At 43.1% G+C, this 12,377-nt stretch overlaps 1 protein-coding gene across 1 annotated transcript in view; it reads right to left on the bottom strand.

The window, feature by feature from the left end:
* Nucleotides 1–7,885: 7,885 nt before the first annotated feature.
* Nucleotides 7,886–12,377, bottom strand: part of LOC115590077 (noelin-2-like) — a 29,369-nt gene continuing 24,877 nt past the window's right edge. Inside the window, exons 6-8 of the mRNA XM_030431340.1 lie at nt 10,211–10,387; nt 9,955–10,128; nt 7,886–8,770 (exon numbers count right to left, since the gene is read on the bottom strand). Of these exons, the coding sequence (XP_030287200.1) occupies nt 8,450–8,770; nt 9,955–10,128; nt 10,211–10,387 (672 nt within the window). The 3' untranslated portion in view covers nt 7,886–8,449. The remainder of the gene's footprint in view (nt 8,771–9,954; nt 10,129–10,210; nt 10,388–12,377) is intronic.

Here is a 12,377-nt window from a genome sequence, read left to right as displayed (position 1 = left end):
GTCATCTGCAAGTAAAATACTAAAGTACACGCCGGTGTAACACGGCGAGCAGAGCCACGGGTTGAAACTAACAAAGAGGGGAGAGGGGAAAACACGGGCTTAAATACACAAGGAGGGATTAAATAATGGAACACAGGTGAGCAGGAAAAAGGGCGAGAAAATAGACAAAGACAGGAAGTGGAAAGTTAAACACGAGAGGGTAAACTTTCAACAAAACTAAAACTCAGAGTTACGAAGAAGATCCTATTGAAATGACCCACTGCAGTGTGGATCTGCTGAACATCCATCTGTAGTGTGTTATAAGCCCCTGCAAGGCTGAACATTTGTATGCAAGAGACAATAATAAGACTTCTTCATCATCATCAGTCATCTGAAAGGAGCATCCTGCTGTCTGCGTCGCGTTTATGTTTCCCTTGAGTTTCTTCAGCGCAGTGTAGTTTGTTTTTATGTATGCGTGACGTTGACACTGTCATTTAGGTTTTATTGCATTTAAAATTCATGCTTTGCTTACACAGCACTTAATCTTTGATTTAACTTCAAGCCCGATGAACTGAGACGCCCCTGATGTGTCTTCACATATTCAAAGTGATGCCTTTGTTTTGATGGATTAGATTTGTTTCATTGTAACAGAAGAGCACAACAAAATCAACCTGAGAACCTTTTCAAAGGATTGTTTTCTTCTTCTGATAGTGACTTCTGTAAACTGAGAGAACTGCAGAATGATAAATTCAGCTTTTATATTCACCTGCATGAAGGTTTAAAAGGTCTTCACAAGCAGGTGTTTGATTTGAATAAAAAATGGTCTTTGGGAGGGTCCAGATGTTCGACCTGAACAACTACAGAGCAGTGACAAACATGAATGGGTTAAATGAATAAGCTGTCAAACATATCCACAGGGGATCACCTTTTTCTTTGGCATTCATGATATAGTTTTCAGGCTGTAATTAGCTGTGATGAGAAAGGAAACCTAGTAGTTCTGAGCTTGCGAAAAAAAACTACAAAGGCATCAACAGATTAATGTGAACAATGGTTGTAAAGACTTCATCACTTTTAATTGCATTGTAATAAAATTTTACATTAATAGAATTCATTCAGCTCATTTAAAAGGATTCATACCCTCATCCCTGTTGAAGCAGCTACAACAACTTTATTTACCAAAGTCATAGAGAGCAGAGTCAGTCTCTGAGGCTGATTTCAGTCCCAGTTCAGTGTCCAGCAGTGTTCAGTCTCATGTCCAAATCCAGTTGAGCTGAGCCCCATCGCCCTTGTTGACTCCTCCTGTGATCCTAGTTCCCGGTCTGGACAAACTCTAAGGCTGCTGGCTGCACGCCTGACCAAATCCAATGAGCTAGTTAGCTAATGTTAGCTAGTTATAGTCAAGGACAGCTAGCAAAGAGCCGCAGTTGATCTGGTGATTTGCTGCCCTACATTACCTTGCTGACGAGGTAATGTATGTAATATCTACTCACTTTTATTACCAACTTTTACTTCTATTTTTTTTTCTGTCCAGCTTCCAACTATTGACGACCTTCCTGTTCCACACACTATATGGTAAAAGCACTACATTTACATAGAGCTTTTATCCACAGCACTTCACCGTTGGCCTCTAATTCACCTGGTCACACACTCACATACACACATACAGTAAATGGTAAACGTATGGTTAATGGACTTGCATTTATATCATGCTTTTCTGGGGTAAAGGCCACTCAAAGCCCTGTACGGTACTTGTCACATTCACCCATCCACGAGCACATTCATACACTAATGGAAGATGCAAAGAGCCGCACAACGTATCTCCGACATTGCTCAGCCGTTCACACATACACTGACGTGGGAATGGAAAGTACTGGTCCGACCACGAGGAGTAACTTGAGGAGACGTGGACAGGAGGAGTCGAGGGTTTGAACCACTGACCCTGCGATTAGAGGACAACCAGGTCTACCTATAAATCAAATAACCTAATTCAGTGTAAATCTTCAAGCTTCTTCTTTTAATAAGACTCTATTTACTGAGCTGTGTACATGTTGTCCAACAGAAGACGTGGACTCACTGGTTAAAAATAAACATCCACGCAAATGGTGAGATAAAACTAAACTGCGTCGGCACTGCACCATCTGCCACGCAGGAAACCTTTAAAGCAGATTTTAAACCTCGTGTGCCAATTTGTTACTTAACTGCTGCAACGTTTAAGATTTACATCACCGCTACCAGAAAATTCCCAAGCGCCCCCGCAGCCCCCTCGGGCTCAGATAAGTGAATTTTGGCCGAGCAAACATCAGCGACCCGGTTTGGAAAAAACCCCACGGCGCTCCTGAAGAGGTGGTCCAGGTGACAGTAAGCGACAACAGCAAGTCTGGCGCCTTCGTGAGTGCGTCTAGTGTGTGACTGAGTGATGGTTACTTGTGGTAGAGCAGCTTGAATTTAATTGGCTGGTTTCCCCTCCTCCCCAATGTGCTCTGACTTCTATTAATAGAACAGCATCGAGCCCGGGTGGAACCTGATGCCTCCCTTTTCTCTTTCAGACCTCCACATCCCCTTCCTCGCTCGTCTACGCCTCTCTTTGTTTTTTTTATCTTCGACGAGGGAGAGCAAACTATGTGCCACCTCCCTGACCTCCTCCTCATCCCACCCGTCTGTGTTTCCCCCTCCCAGGCTAGTCTTTCAGCCAGCGTCCTTGTTTAATAGGCTGATCCCTCCGTCATTAATTAAACATGATCACAGGCCATGTGAGGCTTTGCGTTCCTCCATCCTCCTCGGTTCCCTCTCTCCCATATCTGGATTTTATGTCTCAACTACAGGTTCCCTTCTCATCGCTCTCTCCTCACTTTACCTCTCCTCGTTCTGTTTTCTCCACTCCCTCCTCCGTGCCCCTCAGGTGGTCTCTTTTAACAGCAGTAAATAATTTATCAGGCTGATATCCGCCCAGGAGACAAAGCCAATGGATAGATGAACAGATAGAGATGAATAAATGAAAAGGTAAAAATGATATATCCGGTGTCTACTTCAGCATTTTGTCTCAGGCTGTGTGTGTGTGTGTGTGTGTGTGTGTGTGTGTGTGTGCACTGCGTGTGTGTGGGTGTGTGCTTCCCTGTGTGGAATTCCGGCGGGTCTTCCGGAGAAGCACTTCCACGATGCAGAAAATCGGAGCCAATGATGGTGATAGATGGAGAGAAGGGAACCTTGCAGCGGGGATCGTGCCAAACCAACTGGGGCCAAGCCAAAGACAGCGGGGAGGTGGGCAAATAAAGACGAAAGGGAAAAAAATAAAAGGCGGAGAGGCACAAAGCGATGGAGGGAAATCAGACTAAATTGTCAAAGGGGTCTGTACAGTCTGTCACCGCACAGTACATCCAGCGATGTACTCGATTCTGACGGAAAGCAGATTTAAAATGTGAGCCAGCTTGTTACGTAACATGTCTGCAAGGATAGCATCACAAAGTGCAATACTAAACATGGACTTGTGCTGAACTGTACGCAATAGGTTGCAATCAGACAATGCAGCAGGAAAAGTTCATCCTTAAAGGTGTGAAATGTAAAAATTTCCGTATTACACATAAAATGCGTAAAAAACGACCATTTATTCTATATTTTGCTGATTTGTGCAATTAAATTATCTCCAAATGCTCTGAAATCTGTGATTTTATTCAAGCTGATGGCGCGTTTCGTTTGGTCACCTCTCGCTATGACTTGAGGGGGAGTCACAGCGTCAGAGAAATTTTAGGAATAAAATTCAAGCTGTTTTTTTTTTGTTTTTTTTTACACAACCAAATATGTCCGGACTCTCAAAGCTTTTATCATCACATCTAAATTGTTGAAGAGCCCAGATAGTCACCAGGATAAAATGCTAGCCGTTAATGGTTTTGCAAAACAGAAAAAATACTCCTGCACACTTGCAAAAAATACATTTATTTGTGACATTTTGGTACCAGACCAAATGTCTCACTTGCTTGACTTTTAAAGCTCCCACATGAAGTCAAAATTGCTTTTTTTATCACATACAGTATGTCTTAAATTCAGTCATTTTGAAGGTATTTTGTGTGTCGCTGGGGGACCAGACCTCCCCAGTTACTGTCCAACAATCCAATGTCATAAATGTATTCCCTGATTTGGGTCGGGTCATGTTTTATGGAGAAAAGATTTTGTGTTTTTCACTCTGCAGCCCGCAGGTCGCTCTGTTTTCAGCAGCATTTGACAGATTGCTCCACTTGTTACGAGAGTCACTGCAAACACACTGATAACCAGCAGTTTCTCAGTAAACACCTCCAGGCCGGGGCTGTAAGCAGCCTCCAAGACACCTGTAGTATTGATGCTAATGTAAGCACTAACTGCTGCTAAATGTAGTTAGCTGCGTTTAGCTTGGTCAGCCGTCGTTGCTGAATCAGCCCCAGGTTGCCAGACCTGGCATGAAAAGCACCTCAGCACTGTATTCTCTCAGTCAAAGTGGCCTCCTCTCAGAGGCGGTGCTTTTACATCCTGGTCTGACTGTGTTCTCTGGGAGCTGAGTGTCTGGGGAGAGTCAGCGTTGGCGACTCCACACTATTGGCTGTTGCCTCTCTTTACAGGAAACACTTAAGGATGCTGAAGTCACTAGCACTCTATTAGCCACTTCATGCGCGGATCTTAAGGTGACAAGCACACCAAGCTGGTGACAGCGGTTCAAGTCTGTGTTTCAACATTTCAAAGTGAGAAACCAAAGGATAAAGAATTTTAAAGGAGACCTTGTGACCATTTCTTCACGAATTAAAGCCAAAATCGAATGTTTTTATGTCTACACCTGACAAGCACATGAGCACAGCACTGTGTGGGAAAGCTAGACCTAATGAAACACCTGGGGTTTTGCAGAAATGTCCTTTTCTGGTATTTACTCGATGGGCTTGTTGTTTACATGCAATTGCAAAAATTAGAGTTTGCAGAATCCCTTAAACTCACAGCAATGACTTTATATTGTCACCTTGTTTGTTTTACCAGCTGTTCATACTGTTAAGTTTGATGTCGACCGGATGGTTTAATTCTAAATACAATATTTAAGGATTTTTTCGTTTACATGAATTTGTGATTGTGTCAATGAAAAATTAAGGATTATATTCCAATCCTTGAAAATATAACAGGTAAAATTAGGCATTTTCAAACTTTCAGGACATTGTATGAACCCTGTCAGAGGTAACTGTCTTCACCAGACACTAATGTGGATGTAAATTGATACAGACGTTTATTAAGTTATCTATTTTTGTCACTGCGACCTTCCTGCATGACAGAAAACCTTGTTAAGCCGTTTATATAAGCATTGAAATTCTCAGTGTGTTGCCTTATTATGGTTATAATCTGATAATTATAGTTGTTGGAAAGGAAATTAACAGGTGCAGCAGGTTCACACCTGCTCTCTCGCGGGGCCGTTGCCGGAAAATTTAGAGATCACACACTGAGGGAGAAGTCAGCGAGGCAGGCTGAGGCGGGCTGGCACAAATGTCCTAAAATGTTGTGAACTTCACAGTTTATTGACACATGAGATTGGATTTTTCCCTCAGGTGTACAGATTGCTAATGAAAAGTTCTGATTTGTTTTAAGGCGTATTCTTTTGGGGGTAAAATGTCACCGTTCCATTAATCAAATGTCTCAAATTAAAAAATTAGATAGGAGAAAACCAGCGGAGTCGGTGACCCGTACTCGAGGCAGATACACACAACACCATCACGGTCACCATGGCAACAGAATAGCCACATATAGCTGAGCCTCTTTATCATCCTCCATCTCATTCCATCGATCCAGCGTTCCATCATCAGAGAGATGACCGCCGCCTCTTACACCTGCCTTTCCTCCTCGTGAATCTGCGTCCTCACATGTCAGCACAACTGTATTTAATGAATCCATAATTATGTGCGTGTTTTGATGCTCTCAGCCGACAGTATCGACTAATCTTTGGGGGCGCTGCCCTCCGTTTTCAGCTCATAATAGCCACTTCTATATAATAATGAGCGGTTTAACCTTTGCAGCTGGGCTTGACCCAAACTCATAACGATGCTCTGCTCTGGAATCACATCGTCCGTAACACCGCTGGGATCCTTTAGAAACAATAAAAACCATCATTACACAAATTAAACTGACAATTAACACTGATGCTGCGAACGTGACATCAAAGAGGGGCATCTCATCTGTAATGTGACTGTGTGGATCGTGTCAGCGGCGTGACAAAATTACATTCACTGAAAGGTTATCGGTCTCGCTCGTAATTAGTGGCACCATCCGTTTTTTCCTGTGGTAAATGTGTCACTGCCTGGGCCTAGCTGGACGATATAACCGTCTATTTGAACCCGTAAGACGAGCAACGCGGCGAGTGCACAGTGTTCTGTAAACTGTTTGTTTTCTTCATCAAATGTGAAACGCTAATTAAAGATAAATGCTCTACATCGTTTCTCGGAGCACTTCTGGTATTATTATTTCTGAGGTCAACAAAGAGCTAACATCTTCGTCGATGTGTTGTCACACTGCTGAGCTTTAAACTGTAAGACTGTGTTTGTATATTGCGGATGGAGTGTACACTTACCCCATGTTTCATCATTTAAAGATATTATATCACAAATGTTTCCGACAATGTTCAAACCCAGAGAAATCCACAAGTTTACCCAAGGTTACGGTGCATTTCATGTGGTTGCCTGTCGCTACTTCCAGGATAGTGAAGTCGATGAATGAGACACGAATAATACTTTAAACCAATTACCTCGTCTGGGAAATCTTTGTGTATCTTAGTCTGATTTTCATCAGCAATGTTGGTTGTTGAATGGAGAGTTTACGTTTTTTCACGCTGGAGTGTTTACTCACCAGAAACAGCCGGATTACTTTACTGTACATTAGCCGTTAGCTTGCAAACAATGACACGTGTATTTGTGTGTTTAAACTCAACTCTAACTCAACTCAGCACTCACCCATGACTCTGGTTCTCTTTCGTCTATTCCCCTCTCCTCTGTGCACCATTATGTTCATGTAGTGAGGCACATTTCTCCTCCGGCTCATGTCAGCAGTCAACAGTACAGGGTATAAACAGCCGACGACGGCGGTCACCTCCACGGAACACTGCTGCAGTCAAGCTGAGAAATACGAGGGAAGATAAATCAACTTTTTGATTTTCAAAGGTTATAAAGTAATCTCCCAGCGCTCCTCCTCCTGTCAGTAAATGGCTCTGGATCAGAGCAGTGGTGTTTTTTCCTCAAGGATGTCTGGCTTTGAGCCCAGCGTCCGAGCAGCTGCAGGGGTTGTCTGAAATTTCATTTTTGAGCGAACTAATCCTTTAAAAGCTTACAGTCAGGGAACAGACATCTCCGGTATTCGATAAATGTGTTATTGAATACAGTATCATGTGTGGCCTTTGATGGCATCTCGCTCCCGCATCTTCAGACCCTGATAGATAACAAAGAGCACCCGAGCTGATTGAGGCTGCATGGCTGTAAAGTACAGGTGGGAGAGTGCAAAGAGAAAGAGACACATTCCCCGACAGCACAAAGCTCTTTTGTTTTGTTGGAGGTCACTGATAGTCCTGCTTTGAGTTTTGTTTCAGTCAGGTACACTTTATATCATTTTTAGAGGTGCTCTGCATGACTGGCCTTGAGCATTTCCTTTCCTCATTTGAAGCTGTTTGTGACCTTCAATTCCTTTTGTGTGATTTATATGTTACTCTTGTTCATTTACCAATACATGTTTATTCTCTCCTGTGGGTTTTTATTTGTTATTGAGCCGCTGTTGTATGAAAGGTTGTAGCACAGAACAAGCTTCAAGCCTGCATTTTGTCAGTTTTCAACACACATGAATGTACGTAGACAGACATGCAGGTAAAGCCTGATGGCTCATTTCACTCTCGCAGCTCCGAAACAGAGATGACAACAGTCTTGGCAAAGTTTGACAGTAAGATTTAATGAATGAACAACCATGCTGACTGAACACGTCCACGATCACATCACAAACCCAGAATATCTCCATGAGGTCCGTCGCCGCAGCTCGAGATTTGAAGAGCGTTGAAATTCAGTTCGTGAGCTGCGCTTTTTATTTCTTTTTTTTTCTACAATTCAACCTCAGCTTGCAAAATCACTTCTTGAGACGCAAGTGGAATGAAATGCAACAGAATATGGATGAGCTCAAACTGTCTGACTTCCTTCTCTCTATCGGCGTCCCCGTAGCGGAGGCAGTTAATTTTCGTCTCCGCCGTGATGAATGCTCTTGTCTGTGACCTTTAGACATGTGTTCGACAACCGTGTATTGTGTCTAGTTATTAGCTCCGTGAGCTCTCGCAGTCTAGAAGTCATTCAAATTCAAAGACAGACAGTAGTCATTTTCCTGTTGACATGAATGTCATTGCGTGTGTGTGTGTGTGTGTGTATTGTTGCAGTACCCTTTAATGACACATCACATCCTCCTCTACCACACTCCCTCTCCTTTTCACCATTTCCTATGTGCTCATCTATCCGTCGCTCCGGATGACGTGAAACAGTGTGACGTTGTAGAGGACCTGGTGTCCGTTGTTCCAGGTGTACAGCGCTCTCTCTCTCGGGTTGTAGTCCATCATGCTGATGTGGGAGTACTGGTTGTGGAAGGGGATGTCAGTGTACTCGTACGTGGAGGAGTTGGTGTGGTAGGCAAAGTGGACCTTGGCCCCGGCCAAGTGGGAGTTGGTGACGTACAGGGTGCCGCAGATCATGAAGGCCTCCCCTGCACTCCGCTTAGGAAACCCTGTGTCCCAGCTCTGGAGGACTTCCAGCGAGCGAGAGTCAAGGCGACTCACCTGGAGACAGAGAGGGAGGGTTGGTCACAGGGTTCACACGACAGACGGTAACTAAGTGCACTTAATTACATGTTGTGCTGTATTACACGGCGGCTGAAAAGGGCAACCGAGCTGCTAATGTCTTGCTTCTCATTAAACTGTCAAATTGAGGACGTTTTCTTAATTTGCTCATGTTTTGTCTATTTGTGTGTTCTTAAGCTGCAGCACATTTGCCCTCGTCAGCCACCGTAGTGTGTATGTTGGCCTGTGTTTGAAACAGGACCACACATAGTTTGTTGGCCAGAGTGCAAACAATTTTCAACTGCGAGATGTCCTAAAAAACAAACTGCAACTTTGTTAGAAAAATAAGTTTTTATGTAAAAATAAAAACAACACAAGCTTGCCAAAGGTTGACAGAGCTGCCATCTTGCTGCCTGCTTGTTACAGTTACTAAGTTTAAATGCGTTTCCATTGAAGTTCCAAAAAGACTGGCTGAGGCTGAGGCGGAAAAGTTGGTGTGTCAATAAAAAACAAATGTGACAAGATGCAAGAAGTGTTGAAAAATAGTGGCAAGCGGAAACATCAGAGACTGTAACCTAAAGTGAATACATGAAACAAAACAAATGCTTTTTATACCCCTGGTTTCCACATGGCTTTCATTTAATTCACTTTAACGGGTGCTTTATTGTGACATCATCTTGCTGCACTGTCCTCTTCTAATGGAGGAACAAAACAAAATGTCCACTAACATTTTTAATTCACCCATCAATCTTTAGATCTTTATCACACACACACACGCACGCACGCACACACACACGCACGCACGCACACACACGCACACGCACACACACACACACACACACACTCGTTGGGCTGTAAAAAGTGTAATGAGGAAAATCAGCTCCAAACTGTATATTTGAATCATGATAGGAAAACTGCAATAGACTTGCAGCTCGTTATAACAAACGACATCATTCATTGCAGCAATGTGTCTCTGTCAGCTGTTTAATGGATTTTTAAATAGCAGGACTTCCGGAAGGTAAAGCAAACCTGCTGACAGCAGAAGTTTCAACAGAAACAAACACATCAGTGGGTTTAGATAAGTCACTCCAAATTAAATGATTCAAATAGGGTTAAAAACAGCTTTTAACTTCTTTGTTGCTTATTTTTTTTAGTTATCGCAAGAATGCAGGAGCAGACTTTACCATAATGTTTCCAGCATTTGGGATGGAGGTGTAGACGGCCCAGAGTCCCATCTCATCAGCCATGAGGTCGATGTCGGAGGACCCTCCCCAGCTGTAGGGAAATGTGTTGTTGTATCCGGCTCCACTCAGGCTGCGCTGGAGCAGCACGCTGCGAGAGCGGAAATGGTACTGAACCTGGAAAGAAAGACACATAGATCCATCACTCTGGTCATTTATTGCCAAACTGCTACTATTTCCATTGCAGCCGGTCTCCTACCAGGATGTTGCTCTGGTGTTTGTTGTAGTAGAGTGACCCGTTGTAAACCACATGGCCTGTTCCTGCCCAGGGGTGGGGCAACAGATGCTGCACGAAGTTCTGCCCTTTTGTGAAATCCCCCATGGTTCTGTACTCCAGCACGCGCCTGCCCTTATAGTAGCCGTCCATCGACCAGACCTGAAGGAGGGAAATAAGGAAAACAGAAGGTTTACCTCCATTCTGAAAACTGAGCATCCATCAAAAACTAAATCCTGTTGATTTTGCAAAGAGATCCATAATGGCCGCCCGCCGAGCTCACCGGCAACTTGATTAGATAATTACATGGTGTTTTGGTCTTGGCTGATACTCAAGCTCTGTCCCCGTTGGCCCCCTGCACAAATTCAGCCAACAAAATCAAGGCAAATCAGAGACAGCAAACCAAACTCCTCGAAACTCCCATCAGAACAGCGGTTGTCTAATCAAAGCTTAGCAACTGTGAATGGACACAGCAGGTCTGTCAAGCTCCTTGTCAAACGCTTAGAGAGTTGTACCTCCTTAAACTGCTTTTCCTACACCAGAAATAAAAACAACAGTATAATTTTCAACGTAAGGTGCAAACGCTAGCATGTCTGGCTAATTAGCTTACTGTTTACAGAAGAACATAACCTCCAGCTTTTTACATTCCAGCCAAACTTCCAACATAAAGATAATGAGAAGGGTTGTTTTTTTTCCCCCCCTAGTAAAAATGAAACAAAGTTTAAAACATGAAGATTAAAGCATATATCTAACCTACTTAATAGTGGATGAGGCCTTTATTTACCTCAGCTGCAGAAGCTACCAGGCCCTTAATTGGAGCAGGCTTACTAAAGTCAGGCATTTATATGTTGTATATTTGTTCAGATTTTAATAAAAAGCCTCCCTGTTTTCTGATCTACTCTGGATTGATCAATTTTACCACATTGTTTTGTTAATGCACACACTTCTTTATCTGTTTCAAATTAAAATGTTATAATGTTTGAACATCTGAAGGCTTTTATTGTGAAATAAAAGGCCACTCAGCCATTCTTCCAATGTTGTTCAGTGGCAACTTGCGGTATTGCAGCAAAAAATTCCCCTGCAGCCCGAAAAGCATTTTCCCCATAGATCGCCATTAAGAACCAAAAAGACGTCTGAAAATGTTTTGACAGTAACACACTGCAAAAAGGATCCACCTGCTTCATCTATCTGCATTGCTTGCTGTGGTGACGGCGTTGGCGTTATTCACTTTGTACGAACATAAAAGCACGAGAAATATACAATAGATCCGTCATCTTCCCCTACAAACAATCACGCCGTCAACTGACTGATGGGACGGGCTGGATTTGATGTCATTTTTGAGTGATGTGCGGCAAGTGACACATGTTCATAATCCAATATGAGCACTAGTGTGTCTGGACTGAGAAACATTTGTATAAATCTGATTTGTATCGCATTTCAAAGTACCTCCAAATGTGTTTTGGATCCGATTTGCATGTGTTTTGGTGTTTTGCTGCCTGGACAAATCCTAAATTCAATCTGGATGGATGATTTGTGCTGGCAGTCTGAACATAGCCATAGAACAATATAACGTATGTAGCCATCAGCTGAGTATTTAAGACCCTTTTACAGGCCTCTTGTTTCAAAACTAGTCAGCTGGAGACAGAGTTTTCAACCCACACACAGTTAACCTTAATTAGCTAACGCTTGCCAGCTACAGCTAATAAAATCTGTTGGATGGTTTTTTCTTTTACTGGCGGTGAGAGAGATCCCTGGAGAAACAAATGGACAGAGAACGAGAGACGACTAGAGGGAAGAAGAGATGAGATGGGAGGCAAATTGAGTGTCGACAGCATGGAGGATTAATTACCCAAAGAGGGACAAGAGGTGAAATAGATGAAAGAAAAGAGCAGAGAGTGCCGGCAAAAGAGAGCATTGTTGGTGAAAAAAGGCTCGTTATTCCCTCTCCAAACAGAGAAAAGTAGACAGAGCAGACGAGAGGGAGCAGATAAAAAGGATTTTTATTCCGTGGGTCAAAGAAGAAGAAAATCTCTCCTGCAGTGGCGGCAACAGTTAGTTTGCAGTCGCAATATTTAAAATTCCCACAGAATTAGAAAACTTCAGACAAAAGTAACTGATTGCAGTGATTCTGAGGGACTTCAGAAACAAAATG

This window comes from Sparus aurata, chromosome 1 (genome assembly GCF_900880675.1).
Source record: "Sparus aurata chromosome 1, fSpaAur1.1, whole genome shotgun sequence".
Lineage (NCBI taxonomy): Eukaryota > Metazoa > Chordata > Actinopteri > Spariformes > Sparidae > Sparus > Sparus aurata.
This window is presented reverse-complemented; position numbering and strand designations above follow the sequence as displayed.